Consider the following 25,112-nt stretch of genomic DNA (forward strand, 5'->3'; position numbering starts at 1 on the left):
TCTACCTAGTGACCAGAGCAGTGTACATAGCGGATTTGTACTTCACCAGGAGTGAGGCTAACGTGGACTATTATGGAGAGCCTGTACCACAACACCTGGACTATCTTGAGTTAACTAATTTCCTATTCTTATGAGTAAAGAATCCAACTAATACTTGCGGGCAGTTTGTGTAATAGAAGAGGATACCAGCCACCAAACAACGTCCCCTTCTTGCATTCCATGGTACATGCCTGCAGTGAGAACGAGACAACAAGAATTTTTATTGTAACTTTTATTTTCAAGCTGAGAAATTCTGTAACTTTCGTATTAATATTACAAATTCTGAGAGATAGTGATTATACTTATTTGTTATGGAGAGAGAGAGAGAGAGAGAGAGAGAGAGAGAGAGAGAGATAAAGAAAGCCGCATTGAAAAAATTGACCAGTGCTACTTTTGTATTCATGTTTATCCTAAACAGTTGTTTCATTACATTAGAAAGTCTCAATATCACAAGGTATCAGGATACTGATTTTTTTTCATATCTCACAGTAATCAGAAAAACAACAATGGTCAGTTGAAATTTTCTTTAATACAGTTGTGGAAATCAAATGGCTTAGCACTTCAGCTCTTACACCAGAATTTTAGTGAAACTATTACAGATAGTTTCAAAGTTTTGTTCTGCTGAGCCTATCAATTTATTTGATGGGGGGGGGGGGGGGCGTGTTACAACCTCTAAAGTTTTAAACTTCAAATAATCCATCCATATTATAAAAACTTATGTATACACATATGTATATTCCACATTTCCTAAACCACTGGATCAGTTTCAACCAAATTTGGTACACACATCCCTTACTGTCAGCCAACAATTGCTGTATGGGTAAGAGCCACCTACCTATTACAGTTCAGGAGTAAAATGCCATACACAGTGAGATGGAGAAACAGTCACATCATACATGATGTTTAAATTTACTATAACTAAATAGCTGAACAGATTTCATAAAACTTGATAATAAGATAGCTCGAATCCTGAGGACAGGCAAGCCTTATTTACAAAGTTTATAGTACAAAATACTTATTGACTTTAAGAATCTTATGCGAATTAGGGGTAGTATTTACTCTTCCACTTTTGAACTTCATCACATTTGTGAAAATGCTTATGTTAATCAATTTTTGCTACTCAATAACATTGAAAGAAACAAATACAGTGCTTATACAATCTTCGATGCGTTTAATTCGTACTTCCAAACTATTTGTTGCATAATGTGTAGCTATCCAGTACTTGACAACGGGAGTCCTTAGTGACTTGCAACAAACTTTATACTTAATTTCAAACAATTACTCAACTTTTTCTGACTTGCAGACCTGACAAAATTATGAGGCAAAAAAAGTTATTGTGTACTACATACTTGCAGTTCGTGCAGTTAAACTGTCACATCAGGCATAATGTTTAAATTGATTACTACTTTGTTACTAACTCTATTCCCGACACATTTAGCAGACAGTATTCACATTTGCTGCTGAATGTACCACAGAGGGAAGAGAGGGGGGCAGACAAGGATGGGGTGAAGGCGACAGACGAAGAGGGGTGGGATCATAACGGGGTGGGGGGTTGCATACACAGGCAATGCTACGTACTTAGATATTTACATATATAAAATCACAGCTGTGCATCGGTGCATTGCAAAGACCATTACTATGTAGTAGTATATGAAGAAAGTAGTTTATTTTAATTTACATATTGCACTGATTAAACGTATAAAAAGCTATAACTCAACCAGGATCTTGCAAGTTAACAGAGGAACGTAACTTCATATTGTTTTAATACTTAACAAAAATTACATATAAATAAATTTGTAAATCATAATTTTCAAATATGATTTCCCACAACTTATTCCTTCATTTGCTTTCTTTCCAAGAAAGCTGTTACCCGATCCCAGTGAGCTGTATGCTGCAATATGTTCTTTCCATTTACAATCATATCTTCTGGAACACCTGTCTCAAACGGTTGTTGCCACCTAAAAAACAGAAATAGTTATCAAAATAGGTACTTTCAGCAACTAAAGTGCTTTTTGTGTTGATTACCCACTGCAACAAGCACTTGATGTAAATGATAAAAGCAGCAAAGAACTACAAGCATAGAATCAGAGGACATCACTGGCAGAAAGTGACTTCTGACACTGATATCCAGCTACACGTGTAACAATAAAGACAAATAAGATTAGGCAGTAACTTACATGTACATGAATTTCTTATTGGATAGTCAGTTCACTAGAAAGGGAATCCCATATTAAATAAACTGATAACATTCATCTACTGTTTCAAACAGACTGTCAGTAGATTAACATGTTCATTAAGTCTAAACACTACCTACTTCCTATAATGAAGAACAAGTATAAATAAATAAAAACTTAAGATGGATGCATATTCATGTTTGGTGAGGAAAACTGACCAAATTTCAAAGCAACCAATGACAGTGGAATCGTGAGATGAGATCGCTGACAGTTGCAATTGTCTTGGTGCACCTGCTTTCCACATGTACACAGTACCTCTTTGTTGTCAGTACTCTACAGAAAACTATGGTCCGATCACAATTCCTCAATAGTTGACGTCTGTCACTTGCCTCTACAATTTGCCACATCGGTTGCCGGCTACCGTTCTGTTACAAGTGGCACGGACACATGGCGGGGACACTTCTTGGATGCTGTTATTGTGTAATGCAGAGCAATGTCTGAAGCGGTTGGCATGAGATAAGACAGCAATTGGAGATGATCTGTCAACAGCCGACTTTAGGCTACCCACAATTTAACTCGGGATAGGTCAGTTTGGATTCTGTAGAAATGTTGGAACACGTGAGGCAATGCTGACCCTATGACTTATCTTGGAAAATAGATTAAGGAAAGGCAAGCCTACATTTCTAGCATTTGTAGACTTAGAGAAAGCTTTTGACAATGTTGGCTGGAATACTCTCTTTCAAATTCTGAAGGTGGTAGGGGTAAAGTACAGGGGGCAAAGGCTATTTACAATTTGTACAGAAACTAGATGGCAGGTCTTCAGGCTACAAGTGGCCCATTGGGATCATCCGACCGCCGTATCATCCTCATCTGATGTTGGGATGGGAGGGGCGTGTGGTCAGCGCACCGCTCTCCCGGTCGTTATGATCGTTTTCATTGCGCACCGCTCTCCCGGTCGTTATGATCGTTTTCTATGACCGGAGCCGCTACTAGTTGGTCGAGTAGCTCCTCAATTGGCATCATGAGGCTGAGAGCAAACCAAGGATAATGGAATGTAGTCGAATTAAGTCGGGTGATGCTGAGGGAATTAGATTAGGAAATGAGACACTTTTAGTAGTTAAGGAGTTTTGCTATTTGGGGAGCAAAGTAACTGATGATGGTCGAAGTAGAGAGGATATAAAATGTAGACTGGCAAAGGCAAGGAAAGCGTTTCTCAAGAAGAGAAATTTGTTAACATCGAGTATAGATTTAGGTGTCAGGAAGTCATTTCTGAAAGTATTTCTATGGAGTGTAGCCACGTATGGAAGTGAAACAAGGACGATAAATAGTTTAGACAAGAAGAGAATAGAAGCTTTCGCAATGTGGTGCTACAGAAGAATGCTGAAGATTAGATGGGTAGATCATGTAACAAATGAGGAGGCACTGAACAGAAACTGGGAGGAGTTTGTGGCATAACTTGAATAGAAGAAGGGATCGGTTGGTAGGATATGTTCTGAAGCATCAAAGGGTCACCAATTTGGTATTGGAAGGCAGCATGGAGGGTGAAAATCGTACAGGGAGACCAAGAGATGAATACACTAAAGAGATGCAGAGGGATGTAGGTTGCAGTAAGTACTGGGAGATGCTGAAGCTTGCACAGGATAGAGTAGCATGGAGAGCTGCATCAATCCAGTCTCAGGACTGAAGACTACAACAACAACTTAACTACGTCAGCAGAATCATTTTACAGCCCTGAATTTAAACTTCTGTCCTAAACTAAACACAACCCAGTGATTTGCAATCTAGCCAAGAAAGTGACAGTCAGCAATCTACAGCAGAAGTAAAATCACGATCACTTTTTTCAAGGCTATTACAGCTAACCTCTAGAAGCAAACTAAGACCGAAAAACTTCAATTTCACTGCTAAAAGCAAATTGTAAGTTCTCTCTATGACTGATTATCTGAAACTATCCTCTCACTGCCTACATCAGCTGCTGTATTACCAACAGATGAGCAGTCCTGTTTGGCACTCAGTTGCAGGTTATAGACAGCACAAGCATATTTCAATTAAAAATGAATGATAGCAAGTAACTATGAAAATGATGAGGCAAAGAATTGGAAATAATAAAATACATCTGAACCAATTAAATGACTAAAATAATAAAGTCCTTTGATTAGATTCAGGAAAAGAAAAGAATTTGCTGTATTTAACAAGATTTAAAGATACAACCTTGCACACTGAGCTACACCTCTACTGACTCTGGTTACCCAGTTGCAGCGATTAAGTGCAGTCTTCAAAAATTCAGCTTCATGCAATGCCATGCGAAGCTTATCTAACGTAAGCTCATCTCTGGGATTATAATAACTGTGTACGTGACGCTGAATTGCGCCTTGTTTGGAAGACTCCAGCAGTGTCTGGTTTGTGTTGTGAATCAAATCAAACGTGTGTGTGTGTGTGTGTGTGTGTGTGTGTGTGTGTGTGTGTGTGTGTGTTGGGATCTGAAAACATCATCAAGAAAGACAGCCAGACAAGCACTTGGAAGTGAACCAACTGCTGTGGCAGTTTGGCAACAGTGGATGGTGTGGGTGTGACATTGAGCACTCAAATTTCAGGAAAGCAGCTACAAAGCCAGAAGTGTCAACTAACACGTAATTTTTAATCATACTATGGTTTCCACCAGTAGTTCCCATGGAAAGCTGGCAACACTCCTCCCAGCAACCATCGTTTGCCAGCCACTCGATGCCTGTCGTGTGTGGTGAGCAGCACTATCTCCTTTCATATTGCCCACGTTCCATTCTGGGTTTTCTATCCTTTGACAATTTGCTTGCACTGAGCTATTTTGCACAGATAGAGTTTGTATCCTGCATCAGACTGTAAGGAATCTAGCTATTACTTATACATCTTTATCCAAATGATTTGAAGGTTTCTCTCTAAACTACAATATATGTATCATACATATAAAAGGCAATGCCCTGAATGACTCATCATGGAAGAAAAGGTTTTTTTGAAAATATTAGCTATTAAGTCAATTTCGAAGCTAGCTCTAAAGAAGTATTTTTGAAGCTACAGATATGAAAATTGGTATTTGTCTTCTTGGTTACAGACTTTTTTTTATAAAAATCTGTGTTAGTGTTTTTGAAATTAAAATGATAATGTGGTGAAATAGGGAATGAAATTTTTTATGCAAATATTTCATGATGAACATATTTTAAAGCTAAATCTTAAAACTGCAATTTGGCTTCTCCATTAGAAAAAAAAAATAGCTGTTACATTGTTTTTGGAAATTCAACCCCTAAGGGTATGAAATGAGAGATGAAAACGTGTAAGAAAATATTTTGTTGTATTAAAAAAATTTTTAAAGCTAACACTCTGAAAAGTGGTATTTCACTTTTCAGTTATATATAAAAAATGTGTTTTAGGGATGAAATGTCTCCACAAGAATGCAAAAGGCATGATTAACGCCCATTTTTGACTCCAGCTACAAGATTCACATTTTGGTAAGAAGTATATTTGGGAAAGACCATGCTTCTATGGCCTTAATTAGCATGAGAAGTTTAGAAGTTACTGCAATTTGTGAACATAAAAATTCAATTTTCAAAAATCTGTGCAGAGCACACAGTCAGAGTGAAGTGGCAGATGCTAAGCTAGTAATCAACAAAACTAACTTTTACATGTAAATTATCTTTTCTGCAGAAGATTCTCTCAATGGATGCAGTGCTGGCAGGGCATGAAATGAGGCACTAAAGAAGTACTAGAATGGGTTAGACTTGTGAATAACTTAATCATGGAACTTTAAATTTAGCTGCTTCATTACAAACATGAAAAAATGCCCAAAAAAATTTTATCCTCCGAGTTTTTTTCTATATACCCACGTTTTACTCAACCCTGTAGAAGATATCACCAGTATGGAAGACTGAAGCTGGAAGAGAGCTGGCAAGAAAGAAACACACACACACACACACGCACACACAGACAGACAGACAGACAGACAGACAGACAGACAGAGAGAGAGAGAGAGAGAGAGAGAGAGAGAGAGAGAGAGAGAGAGAGAGAGAGAGAGAGAGAGAGAGAGAGGGGGGGGGGGGGGCTGTGTTATGGAATTATTAGGTTAAATTGTAACCTAACAGGAAGCAAACCATAGAAGATGGTTTAAAAATCCACTGAGAAACATGTTCGCCGGGAGTGTTTTTCAATATTAATCACATTATAAGGCTGCTGCACAACCATGTCACAATGGTTTGGAATAAATTCAATAGAAACGACAATATCAATTGGGAATTCTATCTGCTGTAGAGAAGGAATGTAAAGTTTGTAAATGTCTCGGAAGGCACTACCATATGTTCACACAAGTAGGACCATCTAAACAGAGTTTCATAAAAGATGCATGTGAAACATGTCCTGTTACCTTTAGTTGCTACTTGCTGAGAATTTCCTCACTCATTGACAGTATTTGGGAGATGAAATGCATTATTAGCAAGTTTCTTCTCCTGAATGTATTGTACCAGAGTTCTTGAGAATTTCATTTTCTCACAAATAAGTGTACATATTGGGAGCCAGAATAGAAAAATATGAATAGAGTGTGCTGTGTATCAGACAAATATTTGGAATATGGGTTCAGGGTAAAAGTGAGGTAAGTTAGTGCATCCAGACCATACCTGAACAACTGAGAACTATAAACAGTACAGATCCAGGTAAGGGTACACGTAATTCCAACAGAGCAATATACCTGTATGGTAATAGCTTGCTACGTATGCCACTTTTCCGGAGACTATTTCAACAAACGATACTACAAATAATGTGTTTTGGACAGATCTTTAATGTGGTGTACCAATCTGCACATTTCATTATACAAAAGCATGAGTACAAAAAATAACAAAATAAGGCACATTATCTTCGCATACATTTCAATTCAAATTCGGCACTTAGTTTGCTTCTGTCAGCCAAACACAGCACAGGACCTGTTACTAAAAGTAACACCATTATTTTATCACACATATTGAAAAGCATCAGATTGAATACATGCAATGAGCATTAAATGTGTAATTCAGAATCGAAAACTGAAAACCTTTAAGATTGCAGCAGAGTTAACATACACTGCAAAAGATATCTTTGAAACATTTTCCGCACAGTCTACTGCGATAAAGTGTTGAGAAATGTGCTACCTGTAGATCTCATCTTGCAGTTAGGTCTTTGTATCAGTTAGTAGTTAGGACAGACATAGTCTAACCCATTTAGGGAGCCCTGGAACCAAAATTACAAATGGTAAATGGTAAACGTCCCACCCTTCCCTGATGTGGCAACCATAAGCAGCATCTAAGCTCTACTGCACGGTTTAATGATTACGTGTGTGTTCTCTTCCTGTAGTCTTGGAAACTGTCATACTATACACTGGTTGCAGAATATGAGTCATGTTTTAAGAATATACTCCAATCACAAGTAAATGAGATGAAGAGTGAGAGCACACAAGATGCCACATATACCTCTCATAGAAATGAAAACAAAAAACTGGTAAACAAAGGAATTCGAATCAAAACTTCCAAAACAAAACGCAAGAGTAATAATGTGTGATACTTGTGTAGAACAAATACGATGTATGCACTCCTGGAGGTCCCTTCCTCACACCTTGCTGTTTCAAACTGACATTACACCATGACACTGCAATAAATACTTCTAAATATGTATGTTAGTTTTTACATTCTGTAGCATAGCAGTCAGTCCACAAAGATATGAATTTTGTTACTTCAATTATTTAAATCAAGATTATACACTGGACATCAATTGAAATATAGAAACATACATTTGCTGGAACTCACCATACAGCAATGAGGTCTCTTAATGATTGAACCAGTTGATCATTATTAGACAGGAAAGCATCCATATGTTGATTCCATTCATAGGTATTTGAGAATTTGTTGGAACTTTCAGATTCATGTGTTTCATCTGAGTGCATGCCAATGAGATGCTCTAAACGAGGGTCATCTGAAAATTATTTTTATTTCGTAAGCCATATCAAAGTTTCATCATCCTAATGATTTTAATGTGTCACTTTGTTCTATTTTATTAAAAATGCAACATTTTGCAGAAATTAATTCAGCCAGACCATCGTTAACACAGTTCTTACAAAGTTTTGGCACATAAATTGAAAGACCAATCATTATTTGCAATGTTTTTCCAAGTTACTATTTCTTACCTGCGAGGATAGACATTTCAGGTAAACTTAGTGTCACATGTCTTGCCATCCTCTTTTGCGCCACAAGATCCAGTATATAGAACAAGTCATTATATGCTGTACCAAAGTCCAATGACTCTTGTAAAGTAGAATCTCTGTTCATCAGTGATACCATGGTTTCATGCAACTGCAATCAAAGAAAGATTGGGGGCACAATTTGGATACTGCAGTTCCGTCATTAAAACCTCAAATAAAAATAATACTAATAATAATAATACTAATAATAATAATAATAATAATAATAATAATAATAATAATAACAATAATAGCTCCTCTATACAAAAAAATGGCAGCCTCAATTCTAAGAGATGAAATCATTTATTACAGAAAATCTATTTCATTTACTAAGGACCCTCTTCAGTGCAATTAGTAGTTTTAAAATTTGTGCAATAAAAGCACATATTGTAAATTCAGCATGATCTCAACACAGAATAAACATAGCAGCTAGTGAACAAATGTTTTGTCTGTTTCTGGCCAAGTTGAATGAGGATGATGACGATGATGATGATGATGATGATGATGATGTGGGCTTCTTAACCACACAGTCATCAGTGCTCGTACAGTGTCCCAATCTTTATACAGTCAAATTTTAGTCATGTTCACAAATGATGATGATGATGGAATGATGGCGCAACACAAACACCCAGTCCCTGGGCAGATAAAATGCCCAACTCAGCCGGGAATCGAACCCGGGACTCTGTGATCCAGAGGCAGCAACACTAGCCACTAGACCACAAGCTGCGGACCGCCATGTTGAAGTTGTTAGTATGTGCTTTTATTACACGAGTCTTCAATACTTATTTTTGTACTGAAAATGGCCATGCAGGGACTGAAATCAATTTGCGGTAATAAATGATTTCCCATCTCTTACAAGTGAGGCTGCAATTTTTCTTGTTTACAGTACTAATATTGTGGTAGTTGAGAACATGGTTCCCAGAGAAATCCAACCTCCATGAAATAATTTACAACTACAGAAACTAATTAACTTACAAAAATGAATTGTGAAGGGGGGAGGGGGGGACGACATTCTCAGCTTCCAGAATATGTTTGACACAATTTCATACCTTTGACAACAAAAGAGGAGCATATGGAATATTGGACTAGCTGAGTGATTGGACTGAAGATTTTCTAGGTAACAGAACACAATGTCATTTTGAACAGAGAGAAACCTTCAGATGTACAAAACACAAATGTCCTAATGTTGAAAGTACCATGAAGATTTTCATGGACAATACTGTTGTGTACAGAGATGTTTCAACACTAGGAAATTGAATTCAAATCCAACACAATCTGCAAATGATCAATGCTTGGTGCAGGAATTGGCAGGTGACCCTCAACGTAAAACAAATTTAATGCATTGCAAATAAATAGGCAGGAAGCCCCACTGCTATATGGCTGAACAACTGCAGAAAACTGGATGCAATCACTCCCATAAAACATCTAGGAATATATGTATGGAGCAGTTTAAAGTGGAATAACCACATGAAACTTATTGCTGAGGTAGACACCAAACAGACTCATTGGAAGATCCTGAGGAGATGGAGGCAACCCACAATGCAGGCAGCTTACAAAACCCTTGTTCAACCAATACTTTATGAACCTCATCAGGCTGGTTTCTGTATCAGATAAGAAAGCGCTGGCAGGTCGATACACACACAAACATACACACAAAATTCAAGCTTTCGCAACCCACGGTTGCTTCGTCGGGAAAGATGAAGGGATGTGGGTTTTAAGGGAGAGGATAAGGGTCATTCCAATCCCGGGAGCGGAAAGACTTACCTCAGGGGGAAAAAGGACAGGTATACGCACGCATATATAGAAACTTCCACATGGGAAAAATATATTAAAAACAAAGATTCCAAGACTTACCAAGCGGGAAAGCGCCGGCAGACAGGCACAATGTACAAAACACACAAACACACACACAGAATTACTAGCTTTTGCAACCGATGGTTGCTTCTTCAGGAAGGAGAGGGAAAGACGAAAGGATGTGGGTTTTAAGGGAGAGGCTAAGGAGTCATTCCAATCCCGGGAGCGGAAAGACTTCCCTTAGGGGGAAAAAAAGGACAGGTGTACACTCGTACACACACACACACACACACACACACACACACACACACACACACACACACACACACATCCATCCGCACATACACAGACACAAGCAGACATCCACCAGGCCTCAACCTCCGCTAATTTCAAGTTGCCGCCGCTCATACCTCACCTGTCTTTCAACAACTTCTTTGCCTCTGTACTTCCGCCTCGACTGACATCTCTGCCCTTACTCTTTGCCTTTAAATATGTCTGCTTGTGTCTGTGTATGTGCGGATGGATATATATGTGTGTGTGTGTGTGGACTGGGACTCGAACCCGGGATCTCCTGCTTACATGGCAGACACAAACATTTTCAGCTGTCCCCGTCGAGGTATATCAACAACACCTGTCAGCAACTTTCAATTAATTATCATTTATTCTAGGGAAGCTGCACGGTGATCAATGGTATCTGTTCTTTAGAGAACAATTACTATCTTCATATATATAGTTACAGGCTACCCAGCCATTGACCTTCGTCTGTGCGAATGCGCACAGGTTGCCTGAACTCTTATGGCAATCGACAACTTAGTGTGCACGAGTAATGAGTGGAAGGGCAAATATTTATTAGATACATTACATATATAGATTGTGGACAGTTGGGAATGTGGGTCTCACGGGAAGCGTGCAAGAGAAGTCCCTGCAGTCGTGATATTCATCTGTAACCTCAGTGGCTCAGAAGGATAGAGCGTCTGCCATGTAAGCAGGACATCCTGGGTTCAAGTCCCGGTCGGGGCACACATTTTCAACTGTCTCCATCGAGGTATCATCAACACATTTCGGCAGCTGATGGTTTCAATTAATTAATTATCATTCCTCGAAGAGTTACTAGTATATTGCTTCCTACAACATATACAGGGTTTACATATAGTATGGGAACACTTTCAATTATTTATTGCACAAGAATCAAACATTCGACAGATATTACACATGTCACTTTGAATAGCAACCCTGAAAGTATAATTGTATAAGTGCACAAAATAGTCGTGAAGGATCACCCATTGAAGGTGCGTGAATTTGCTCACACTTGCCAGATGTCATCGGGAAAGGTATACCTTACTTAAACTGAAGAATTAGAAATGAAAAAATTATCTGCAAGATGGGTGCTGCAGCTCTTGACATGTGCCCACACATGTGCCGTCGCCATGGCAAAATTACACGAACTAAGGTATGAACTGTTGCCACACCAACTTTAATCACCTGATATGGCTCTGTCAGACTTCCATCTCTTCCCAAAACTGAAATTTTTTCTTGGTGGATGTAGATTCACTTCAAATGAAGTGCTGGAGATAACTCATTTTCGAGATGGGATCAAGGCACTGGAACATCATTGGACCAAGTGCATTAGTCTACAAGGAGACTACATTGAAAAATGAAAAAGTTTCAGTGATGTAAGTACTTTTTTCTATTCCATTCTGAGAACTTTTCAAACCATCCTCATATCTTAAATTTCCAGCTTCTTATAAAATGCCAAGGTGTACCTTCCTCTTAGTGACACCTGCAACACTTTCTAAAATGTAACAATATTATGGAAAGGGTAGCTGTTACTCATCATATAGAAGAGGTGCAGAGAGGTACAAGAAAAAAAAACTGTCACAAAATCAGCTTTTAGGCAACAAGATCTTTATCAAAAATATGCCCCCCCCCCCCCCCCACACACACACACAATATAACAAGGACTTAGTCATCACTGACACATTCTTCTTCACTACTTACAACAGTATGCCAATGGCAGGGTAACCTTTCAATTCCACAACTGTAGCAATCATGAGGCTATCAGGTGAAGAACTAGTTGAGCTATGCTTAGAGGATGTTTTCGTCTGGAAAGGGAGTTCCTTGAAGGCTGATACAGAGCAGAGAAGGTGAAGATCTGAGGTCGCAAGGTCAGGTGAATAAGGTGGGTGTGGAGTGACTTTCCAACCCAGCTCCTGTATTACTTTGTCAGTCCTGCAGAATGCAGGACGACATTACTGTGGAGTAGCATCACATCATGCTATCTTCCCGGTCATTGTCCTTGGATTGCATTTGCCAGACATTTCAGCTGTTGACAGTAAATGTCAGCAGTAACGGTTACACCTTAGGGAAGCAATTTGTAGTTCACCATACCGTCATTGTTCTACCAGATGTATAACATTATCTTTTGTGGATAAATGCACGTCTTTTACAGTGAGTAGTTGCTGTGTTTTTCTTGTTGTTGTTGTTGTTGTGGTCTTCAGTCCTGAGACTGGTTTGATGCAGCTCTCCATGCTAATCTATCCTGTGCAAGCTCCATCTCCCAGTACCTACTGCAACTTATATCCTTCTGAATCTGCTTAGTGTATTCATCTCTTGGTCTCCCTCTACAATTATTACCCTCCACGCTGCCCCCCCCCCCCCCCCAATGCTAAATTTGTGATCACTTGATGCCTCAGAATATGTCCTACCAGCCGATCCCTTCTTCTAGTCTAGCTGTGCCACAAATTCCTCTTCTCCCTAATCCTATTCAATACCTCCTCATTAGTTACGTGATCTACCCACCTAATCTTCAACATTCTTCTGTAGCACCACATTTCGAAAGCATCTATTCTCTTCTTGTCCAAACTACTTATTGTCCAAGTTTCACTTCCATACATGGCTACACTCCATACAAATACTTTCAGAAACGACTTCCTGACACTTGAATCTATATTCGATGTTAACAAACTTCTCTTCTTCAGAAACACTTTCTTTGCCATTGCCAGTCTACATTTTATATCCTCTCTACTTCGACCATCATCAGTTATTTTTCTCCCCAAATATCAGAACTCCTTTACTACTTTAAGTGTCTCACTTCCTAATCTAATTCCCTCAGCATCATCCTACTTAATTCGACCACATTCCATTTTCCTCGTTTTGCTTTTGTTGATGTTCATCTTATATCCTCCTTTCAAGACACTGTCCATTCCATTCAGCTGCTCTACCAGGTCATTTGCTGTCTGTGACAGAATTACAATGTCATCAGCGAACCTCAAAGTTTTTATTTCTTCTCCATGGATTTTAATGCCTACTCCGAATGTTTCTATTGCTTCCTTTACTTCTTGCTCAATATATAGATGGAATAACATCGGGGATGGGCTACAACCCTGTCTCACTCCCCAACCACTGCTTCCCTTTCATTCCCCTTGACTTTTATAACTGCCATCTGTTTTCTGTACAAATTGTAAATAGCCTTTCGCTCCCTGTATTTTATTCCTGCCACCTTCAGAATTTGAAAGAGTATTCCAGTAAACATTGTCAAAAGCTTTCCCTAAGTCTACAAATGCTAGAAACATAGGTATGCCTTTACTTAATCTAGCTTCTAAGATAAATCGTAGGGTCAGTATTGCCTCACGTGTTCCAACATTTCTATGGAATCCAAACTGATCTACCTCGAGGTCGGCTTCTACTAGTTTTTCCATTCGTCTGTAAAGAATTCACGTTAGTATTTTGCAGCTGTGACTTATTAAACTGATAGTTCGGTAATTTTCACATCCGTCAACACCTGCTTTCTTTGGGATTGGAATTATTATATTCTTCTTTAAGTCAGACTGATAGCTCTCTTTCACGAACTGTATACTATGATAGCCACCACTTTTTGTTTCGGTTTTGTGCTGGGTTATCATTGTGTGAATAATATATGGAATTTGTAATTTAGCATTTTGCAATGTCTGAGATATGTTGAGTGCAGAGTACAAATGAATTTGCTCAAAATGATAAAACCTGTATGGACAAGTTGGACATTCTTAGTTTGTTCAGAGTGAGAAACTTCAGCTGACAGAGGGCAGACAAATCCTCACAGTATCAGTGAGGATTTGCCTGACCTCTGTAAGGTAAAGATTCTTACCCCTAACAAAGAATCACCATCTCAACCTCCACAGTACTGGTTACAAAACAAATGTCATCCTTTCAATCTGGAGAATGTTGGGGTTATTTTTGATCTTGCAAGGCTTTCAGTTAGAAGCATTGGTTTAATTTGTACAGTTTATAGAAGAAAGCAATCAGTTTTTCCTACTTCTCTAATGCAAAGTACTCTGTTTTCTTGTGGCTCTAAACTTTTGCGGTGTGGTAATTGGTGATATACATGTCGGGTCTCTAGCTGGAACATATCATCATCTTGATAATATTTTGGTAGTCCACCCGGCCGCCAACTTCAGATGAGTAACCTGTCACACGAACGTGCCACAAATGAAATCGAACACACTGCAGTGGCACATTTATACACCGCCCGTAGGTCCATCATGTGTGCGTGAACATATTTGTGCTTTAGTGCAGGGCACAACAGTATGCCCGTGGTCAATAGTGTGTGATATCAATTTATCATTTCAACAATTTTTCACCACCAGTGCACTGCTGTGCCTTGCACTACAGGGCAGTTATGTTTGTGCACTTGCATTGGACCTATGGGCTGTATATGAATGAGCCACCATGCCGTGGCTGACTTCAGTTCTGGCAAGCTACTGTAACAGCTTACTCAACTGAAGATGGCGGCCCAGCGGACCGCTGAAATATTGCGTCGAGATGAGAATATGTTCTGGACGGAGACAGACCCCCCAGCTTATGTGCATGGAAGAGGAGAAGAATATACTTACAGCTTTAAGTTCCTCTGCTGAAGCTCTTCTCAATTTATTCATTAGTTCTGTGAGACGATTTGGTGCTTCCTTGGATTCTATGTCTAGCTGTGAACGTTTCCTTCTAGCTTTTTCTGCTGCTTCCTCAATATTGTGCCAGCTGTGAGACAAATCGCTAGCCACATTCATTAATTCCTTCTGAGCACTTTTCTGGAAAAAAAAAAGGCTGTACATTAAAACAATATTCATTTCAGCTGTTGCAGGTATAGAGGAACAGGAGTTATTTCATGGCAAGCATTACATTTCTTCAACATCAATGAATGTTGATTCTACTGCCCACACGATTATGTGGCCTTTGTGAGAAAGCATTAAAATGGCAATCCCAAACTTTACACAATCACGTAAGGCATAATATGGCTGATATGATCTTATTTCATTTAAAGAGCCTTGAACAGATTGGAAAAATCCCTCTCTTAAACAATGTAATATTTGTTCATATAAAAGGTACCTTTTTTCAGTAATTACTGGGAATAAAAATTTGAAGAAAATATGCCTTGGATTGTACATTTCTAATCACTTCAACAGAGGTTTGATTATTTTTATTTGTGAAAAGTAGACATAATAAACTTTCTACGGTTTTCTATGTACATAATGAGATTTACAAAATAAGAAAAACTCTGTGTTAAAATATGCACGATACTCCACTGCGTATACCCCATAATTTTGAACAAATTCTGGCTAATAGAAACTTACGGAAAACAGCCATTAAAGTTGTCAACACCTCCCAGCTCCATACATTGGATTGTCTACATCCTCTTCCATCTCATCTTACAATATCCTATTTCCTGCTTGTCTTGCCATTGTTTCAAAGTCTCTAACAGTTCTCTGACACAACAAGCCTTTCTTTATCTAAATTTAACATTTGTTTTACTGCAAAATAACCAAAGGTTTCTAGCAGGCTTTTCAGTACTTCATATCTTTCAACATTTCCTTCACTGAATGTTGTCACTGCTTCCAAGACACCAAAATGCAGTATACTGGTTGCCACCAACACTATCAGGAATTCTCGCCCAGATTACACTGTTAACGGACTCATTAGGACTCTGGGAGCGATTTTCTTCAGTGGGCTTACATCTGACAAATCCTTGGAAGTTTCTTTCAAGATCTCCACTTGCAAAAGAAATAGATAGTTTGTAAATAAACTTCTCACCATTTTGCTGTGCTGTGATGCATTTGCACCATGAATCACTTTCTGGAAGGCCTATGAATGGGTTTGTCGTCTCTAAAAGAGGTGAAACAAAACTGCCCACACAGCTTTTCTCATATCTTCTATGCTACTGCCCTGCCATAATAGTTTTGAATTCTTTCCACGACATATTCTTTCAGTCTATTCTTACCGTCTAATTGTCTGCCATCTTGCAATTTCTTTCCCTTGTATGCAGTTTTCAGCCCTCATAGCCTCGTACCCATTTGCTTTTTCGCGCTCCTGCTTGGTGATAGTTACTTTTCCTCCACATAGCTTCTCTTCCTCAATTGTTTTGAAAGCTACTGAATCACTACCTCCTAAATAATTGCCCTCAGAGGTGGGGGGATTCAAAACATACGAGGGGTGTTTGAAAAGTCCGAGAGATGGCAAGTATCGAGGTCATGTTTAGTTAGTAGCATCTTTGGAAAGAACGCACACCAAGCATCAGCCATATTGGTCTATTTCTTTGTGTTTGACATTCGTATGAATCAAGGAAGTGGAGTGATTGTCAAAAAATGGACAAAAAAATTTTGTGTGGTGATTAAACATTACTTTATGAAAGGCAAAACGCTTCAGGAGACTAAAGAGAAGCTTGATAAACATTATGGTGACTCTGCACGTCCGATTAGAACCACTGATAAGTGGTTTCAAAATTTTCGGAGTGGCCATATGGGCACAAGTGATGCTGAACATTCTGGATGCCCTGTGGAGGTTACAATTCCAGAAATCATTGATAAAATCCATGATATGGTGATGGATGACAAAAGAGTTAAGGTGTGTGAGATTGCTAGTGCTGTGGGCATCTCAAATGAATGGGTATATATTATTTTGCATAAATATTTGGACATGAGAAAGTTATCCGCAAGATTGGTTCAGCGATTGCTCACGCTTGACCAAAAACGGAATTGTGTGAAGCATCGCAAGGATTATTTGTAGCCGTTCAGGAGGAATCTGCAGGACTAAGTGTCGTTTCGTCACTGTGGATGAAACATGGATACATTACTATACTCCTGAGATCAAACAACAATCTAAACAATGGGTTACCAAGGGAGAATCTGCACCAAAAAAAGCAAAGACCATTCCTTCGGCCGGAAAGGTTATGGCAACTGTCTTTTGGGATTCGACTATCTGAAAAAGGTAAAACTATTACAGGTGCATATTATTCATCATTATTGGACTGTTTGAAAACCGAGCTGCAAGAAAAACACTGGCGATTGGATCACAAAAAAGTCCTTTTTCATCATGACAATGCACCTTCACACACCTCAGCAGTTGTGGTCACAAAATTAATGGAAATAGGATTCCAACTCATTCCCTCCCCCCCCCCCCCTCCCCCCCCCCCCCCACATTCTACTGACTTGGCTCCCTCTGACTACTATTTGTTCACAAATTTGAAGAAATATCTGGCAGGACAATGACTTTATTGAAACGAGGAGGTGATTGCAGGAACTAATAATTGTTTTGCAGACTTGGATAATTCCTATTATTTGGAAGGGATCAACAAATTAGAACCATGTTGGATGAAGTGCATAAGTCAAAAAGGAAACTATTTTGAAAAATAAAAGCTTACTCCAAACACATAAATAGCTTTTATTTATGCACAGACTCTTCAAATGCCCCTTGTATGCATGGTTACTCACAACGTTTTGTTGAAACGAATGAATAAACGAGAACTAAGGAGATATATGTGTTTTATTTATTATTGGGAATGATGAATTCTGTAGACCATGACCAGAGAGAAAATATATACACACACTTCTGCCTCGACTGAAATCTATGCCGAAACTCTTTGCCTTTACAAATGTGTGCGCGCGTGCGAGAGAGAGAGAGAGAGAGAGAGAGAGAGAGAGAGAGAGAGAGAGAGAGAGAGAGTATACCTGTCCTTTTTTTCCCCCCCTTAAGGTAAGTGTTTCCGCTCCCAGGATTGGACTGACTCCTTACCCTCTCCCTTAAAACCCACATCCTTTCGTCTTTCCGTCTCCTTCCCTCTTTCCTGAAGAAGCAATCGTTGGTTGCGAAAGCTAGAAATTGTGTGTGTGTGTTTGTGTGTTATTTTATTGTGCCTGTCTACCGGTGCTTTCCCGCTTGGTAAGCATATATATGGAAATTAAGATATCAACCTGTCTGGAGCGCCTTAAAATTAAGAGAGGCTACATGTATTATCTAATAGTTGTTTCATAATGTCCACTGGACCCTCGCCCGTTCCTCCTGACTCTTAATTTTCCATCTCACAAACACTCCTCCTTACACGTGTCACATGCATATATGTCAATGTGTGCACGGAAGTGAATGTGGAGAACATGTGATCTGAGTAACTGTTTATAACTCTAGAATTTTCCCAACTTCCAGTTTTGTGCAGTTGCTATCTACAAATGATAAATTTGATCCATTGGTGGATTTCACACAGGACCAAAACTTATCCTTTGACAGACTGGCAATGCAGGTTTCACTTTCAAAAGCACTAAAGACATCTTGCACAGCTGATCTTATGTCTGCATGGACCTTTTTTTGTTATGTTGCATTGCTGGCCATGCCAACAGGAAGAGGCACACAATCAGAGCTCCACAGTTTTTGTTGTTTTGAAGAGGGTAAACTCGGTCCAGTGTTTTGAGGATGAAAACATGGTCCAAGTAGACTGTATTCTTTTTATTATCCTTGGGTCATCTTCAAGCACCGATAACATGTTCAGAAATGGTGACATTGGTTTATACGCCAATTGTTGACAAGCTCTTGCACATACATACACTTTATAACCCAAGTTATTTACATATCTTATGCTTCCAGCTTCTTTTCACACTCCAATACATTGTTGGTACATGTGAACAGGTATGCCTCTTATTTCGGTGTGTATGTGGCACAAAGGCAATACAATAGTGTATGTGAGTACATCCTTTATCTGACAAAAACAGAAACTCCCTATGTCATAGTATAGGCACAACTGTTATGGTATGACTGAAGTTGTTTACGATCTTATCTGTGGATGGTCAATAACATTAAGTTGGTACTGATGGAATATTCACTGACATAAGCTTGTTATTCTCACACGTGCTATTTTGTTGGAAGTAAAGGATCAAAACTAGTAGGTGAATCTTTTCACCATGCAGTGTTATAATAAAACTGGAAAACCATAGTTGGATTACACCATGTCAATATAGTCATTTCAACAATATATTACAGTACAGATATTGGAACATGCAAGTGTTATGTGAAGAAGGGACCTACTTTGGTTTGCCTGTCTGGACCATCTAAATCACTCTACAATTTTATGCGAAATGGAAGTAGTAGCTACAGTTTTGAGGAAAATATCATCCTGTTAATAATTTATCAATGGAGATTTTAGTTTTTAGTGTGACTAATATGCCCCCATGTCTATGGCGGTATATTTTTAGAGATATTAATATGACAATGAATGTTAAATTTGTACATGTAACATGACATCATGTACGAGCTATGAATCAGCTGGTACTATAAGACTTTCAAATATAAGCTGTAAATGAGGCTATCTTCCCAAAACAGTAGCTAATACTTCTATTCTGCATTGACTTTTACAGTAATTTAGATTCCTCATACAGGCAATCCAAGGTAGGTCCTTCTCCCTCACACACCACCTGTAGGTTCCAACATCTGTACTGTAATATACTGTTGAAATAACTGTACTGACTATGATATGTAGAATTTTTAACTGGTTCTAATGTACCATTTGTTACTTAGTATTGCTTGCACCCTGTCCCGCACCTTTCACAGGGTTGGAGTGGTGACTATCCGATTTGGCCGCAGGCCCTTCCTGCCACCACCCCATACCCCCCCCCCCCCCCCCCGCCCCATTACGGGATCAGTGTACCCCAGCTGTCTGCATTTAGTGTAAATCATGAAAGAGTGCGAACACGTTTCAAATGTCTGCCAGTCTTAACTGAGGCGGGACGTGGGGACCAGTTTGGTTTACACCTAGCGGGATGTGGAAAAGCACCTAAAAACCACATCCAAGCTGGCTGGCACACTGGCCCTCATCGTTAATCCGTTGGGCAGATTTGATCTGGAGCTGGTGCGCCTACCCGAGCCCAGGAAGCAGTGCATTAGCACTCTCTGCTAACCTGGCAGGTCATATCATTTGTAATTACATCAGTATTATTTCATTTTCTACACTGACTGGCACACCTCATTAAGAAGCCCAACAATCTTCTGTAGATGGCCTTTGCACTGTAATTTCTAATATTACATGCAGCATGTCTTATGCTGTACGAGTTTCGATCCTCTACTTTTAATAAGATAGCACAAGTGAGAATAACAAATATATGTCAGTGAATATTGCACCAATAGCTTACTTAATATTGTTGATCACCCACAGATCAGACTCAACATCTTTGGTCATGCAACAACAGTTGTCCCTATACTATGATGTGGCAGCTTTCCAGTTTTGTCAGCTAAGGGACCTAATCATGTACACTATTGTATTTATGTGCCACAAACACGCAGAAATGTGATGCCTACCTGTCCACATGTACCAGTAATACATTAGAATGTGAAGCGAAGCTGGAAGTTTACGACAGAAAGTATATGTATATGCAAGAGTTTGTAGAGAATTGACGGATAAACCAATGTCACCATTTTTGAATGTATTACAGGTGCTTTAAGATCACCCACAGTTGAAATTAGTCAGTTTCACAGATAATAAGAACACAGACTACTTGGACCATGTTTTCATTCCCTAATCACATTGAGGCTGTGGGGACTGTGTGTAGCTTATCTGATTTCTGTAACTTTTGAAGACTGCTGTAAATGTATTTTAATATTTGATCACTATTCACAGATGTGATGCTACTTAGTACACTGTAGGAATTTTGTGAAAAAAGTCATTCCGAAGATTTCTAAGAAGCAGCATAATCATTGAAAACGTCAGAACCATTACTGGAAAATAAAAAGCAAATTTCCATGATTTTTTTGTTACTTTTTTAGACAGTCCCTTCTCTGGTTCGGACAAACAGCTGTGAGCGGTACAAATCTCTGTGTGTTTCAGAAACTGGAGCAGTATTTTGCAAAATCTACATGAAAAATACACAGTATAAAACAGACAAGTGTTTGTAAATTAGTTAACTTATGCTATATGCTATTTCAAACCATGCTCAATTGTGGCTAACATGGAAACAAGTATTGAAAGGATGATATAATAGACCTTACAAGGAATCACAAGAAGCTAAAAAGTTGAATATTTCAATATTTACAGACACTGGATTACTCAAGTGCATGACATCATTCCTAATCATTTGCCATCTATTCAGCGGGAATGATGAATAAATTCAAAAGTTTCAGCACTGGTATAAGAGACATAGTGGAAAAAACGTCAGTGTTGTCCAGTGCAGCTCAAGGTGCAAATAGCCTCTCACCTTCGATTTCTTTTAGATTTCATAAGCAGTGTAACTGGAGCAATAAGAATGGCAAAATTGTTGACGAAGCGACAACACTATCTTCCACCTTCCATAACAACCAGAGGGAGCAGCACAGTGGATGAAAATGAGGAGGGAGAGAGAGAGAGAGAGAGAGAGAGAGAGAGAGAGAGAGAGAGAGAGAGAGAGAGAGAGAGAGAGAGAGAGAAATGTGAGGCAATACTGACCCTACGACTTATCTCAGAAGATAAGTTAAGGAAAGGCAAACCTATGTTTGACAATGTTGACTGGAATACTCTTTCAAATTCTGAAGTTGGCAGGGGTAAAATACAGGGAGCGAAAGGCTATTTACAATGTGTACAGAAAGCAGATGGCACAGTTGAGGGGCACAAAAGGGAAGCAGTGGTTGGGAAGGGAGTGAGACAGGGTCATAGCCTCTCCCCAATGTTATTCAATCTGTATATTGAGCAAGCAGTAAAGGAATCAAAAGAAAAATTTCAGAGTAGGAATTAAAATCAATGGAGAAGAAATAAAAACTTTGAGGTTCACCAGTGACATTGTAATTCTATCAGAGACAGCAAAGGACCTGGAAGAGCAGCTGAACAGAATGGAGTGTCTTGAAAGGATGATTTAAGATTAACATCAACAAAAGCAAAACAAGGATAATGGAGTGTAGTTGAATAAAATCAGGTGATGCTAAGGCAATTAGACTAGGAAATGAGAGACAAAGTAGCAGATAAGTTTTGCTATTTGGGGAGCAAAATCACTGACAGTGGTCAAAATAGAGAGTATATAAAATGTAGACTGGTGATGGCAAGGGAAGCGTTTCCGAAGAAGAGAGATTTGTTAACATCGAGTATAGATTTAAGTGTCAGGAAGTCTTTTTCCTGAAAATATTTGTATGGAGTGTAGCCATGTACAGGGGTGAAACATGGATGATAAACAGGTTAGACAAGAAGAGAACAGAAGCCTTCGAAATGTGGTGCTACAGAAGAATGCTGAAGATTAGGTGGGTGTATCACGTAACTAATAAGGATGTACTGAATAGAATTGGGCAGAAGAGGAATTTGTGGCACAACCTGACTAGAAGAAGGGATCGATTGGTAGGACACATTCCGAGGCATCACAGGATCACTAATTTAGTATTGGAGGGAAGCATGGAGGGTAAAAAATGCAGAGGGAGAACAAGAGATGAACACACTAAGAAGATTCAGAAGGATGTAGGTTGCAGTAGTTACTCGGAGATGATGAAGGTCGCATAGGATAGAGCACCATGGCGAGCTGCATCAAACCAGTCTCTGGACTGAAGGTGGCGGCGGCAACAACACCACCACCACCACCACCACCACCACCACCACCACCACCTTGAAAGAATAGAAGTATTTGGAAATACAGACCAATCAATGCTTTTGTAGTTACTTACTAGAACTATGCACTGCACATGTCCAATGGTATATTATTTCAGCTTACATATGTAATGTGTATGAAGGACAAAAGCTAATACTTACATATCTTTCATCAAGTGCATTAAGTTTCTTTTCAGCATCAATTAAAACAACACGGAGGAAGTCTCTGTCGCAACGAAGTGAGCTGCTACGAGTTGAAATGATTTCCTTCAGAGAATGGCAGACTACGTCACTAGTCTGTCTCGTAACTTGAAGCTTTGCCCATTCTCGTACGATTTCTCTGTCTGCTGAATCTGATAATGTGTGCTGTAAGTGGACAGAACATTTACATTGCAAATAATTCAAGTATATAATTACAAATTGATTTCCTTTCTTTACAGCTACCCTGCTAAATATCTGACAGAGCTGCAACATCCTTGGTATAAGGACACCTGTCACTGCCCATAAAACCATCAATCGCAACCTTATCAGTAGTATTAGTCGAACAATATTATTGCACCCGAGAGTGACGGCGCTGTGGTCAGATTATCATGAGCTCTCACAGTGATATTTCATGAGGACATACTGAAACACTTGACAGTATATGCACAACTGTCTTAAAGCAGTTCACAGTATGATGCACTTTTCTTAATCACAACTCTAGTTTACTGTAACATCACTGCACGTTTCCGGTAATGGCTACAGGAGGTCAAGTGGAACAATATCGTGGTCAGGTAGCATAATCCTGTAAAACTATGGTAATTTTAAAAGGTAGTCAGTTACGGTGCTGACCTAAAATATATCGATACTAAATATTACCAACTCTTGTTGTCAAAACTTAATCTATATGCACTACAATTAATCCTGTCTGAGAAACATCCACTACTGAAAATTATACCAGAGGCTGAAAATACTGCTACAGCTGCAAGGTTGTTTTATTTAACACATTACCAGTTTAGGGTTCCTATACACCCGTCTACCGGGTGAAAATAGGAAGCTACAGGAGATAAATTTTTACACATAGCAAACATAAAAAGCAAAACAAAAAAATCCATAAATTTGAAAACATTCATAAACTGTTGGTTGGGCTAGGTGCTGTGAAACCTAAGTCAATGCCAAAGTGACAAGACAGTACTATGGAAGAGTGCCTGGGTAAAGAAATATGCACAGAATACCACAACACTTACACTTAGTGATGTGACCCCGAGTGCCACAGTGACGAGTACAAGATGCGGTGTGTTACCAATCAGCGCAGAGCTCGGAGTAGCGGACACGAAGGAGGAAGCAAACTGATAAACCAGAGTGGTGAAAGTACTGCCATCTATTGACCGGAAGAATTATGCGGGGCCACTAGCCCAGCCATTCACAATTAGAATTGGTGATTTACATTAAAAAACATTACAGGAGAAATGTTAAAAGTGCATTATGTGTGGTAAAGTAACATGTTCACCAGGGCAGCACAGAACTGTAGTAAAACTGAGTGGAAGCTGCGACATAAAATTTATGTAATGTATTACCTGCGCCCATCGGCAGCACACCGCATCCTCTACTCATCCAACAGGGTGCTCGGGGTCACAGTACCACATGTAAGTGTTCTGGTATAATTTGCATATTTCTTTACCCAGGCAGTCTTCCATAGTACTGTCTTGTCACTTTGGCAATGACTTAGGTTTCACAGCACCTAGCCCAACCACCAGTTCTTAAATGTTTTTAAATTTATGGATTTTTTGTGTGTGTTTGCTGATGGTAAAATTTATTTCCCGCCTCTTACTGTTTTCAGTACGTCAACTGAAGATGGGCATACGAGAGTCCGAAAACCGGTTGTATGTTAAATAAAAGACTCTTACAACTGTAGCGGTATTCTCAACCACTGGCCACATGCATTAGTCACGACACAGTAATAATTGTTCAGTGACATATTTTTATTATTTTGTATATGATTTCTCCTGTGAATTTGTGCTGACTCAAAAGCGCAGTACACATTAATTAGTAATAATACAGGATGACTCAAAAGTCTTAACAT

At 39.1% G+C, this 25,112-nt stretch overlaps 1 protein-coding gene across 2 annotated transcripts in view; it reads right to left on the minus strand.

Moving 5' to 3' along the window:
* Positions 1-416: 416 nt before the first annotated feature.
* The window catches only part of LOC126293365 (uncharacterized), a 57,161-nt gene continuing 32,465 nt past the window's right edge, over positions 417-25,112 (minus strand). The window contains exons 6-11 of one of the 2 annotated variants that reach the window (XR_007552283.1): positions 23,213-23,416; positions 15,099-15,287; positions 8,383-8,548; positions 8,006-8,171; positions 1,107-1,997; positions 417-1,061 (exon numbers count right to left, since the gene is read on the minus strand). Coding sequence is in view for 1 of the 2 variants with exons in the window: in XM_049986567.1 (XP_049842524.1) it covers positions 1,871-1,997; positions 8,006-8,171; positions 8,383-8,548; positions 15,099-15,287; positions 23,213-23,416 (852 nt within the window). In the remaining variant the exon portion in view is untranslated. Of the gene's footprint in view, positions 1,998-8,005; positions 8,172-8,382; positions 8,549-15,098; positions 15,288-23,212; positions 23,417-25,112 lie in introns of both variants that reach the window. The other variant, XM_049986567.1, reaches the window with a different exon arrangement.

The sequence above is a fragment of the Schistocerca gregaria genome, chromosome 10 (assembly GCF_023897955.1).
Source record: "Schistocerca gregaria isolate iqSchGreg1 chromosome 10, iqSchGreg1.2, whole genome shotgun sequence".
Taxonomy (NCBI): domain Eukaryota; kingdom Metazoa; phylum Arthropoda; class Insecta; order Orthoptera; family Acrididae; genus Schistocerca; species Schistocerca gregaria.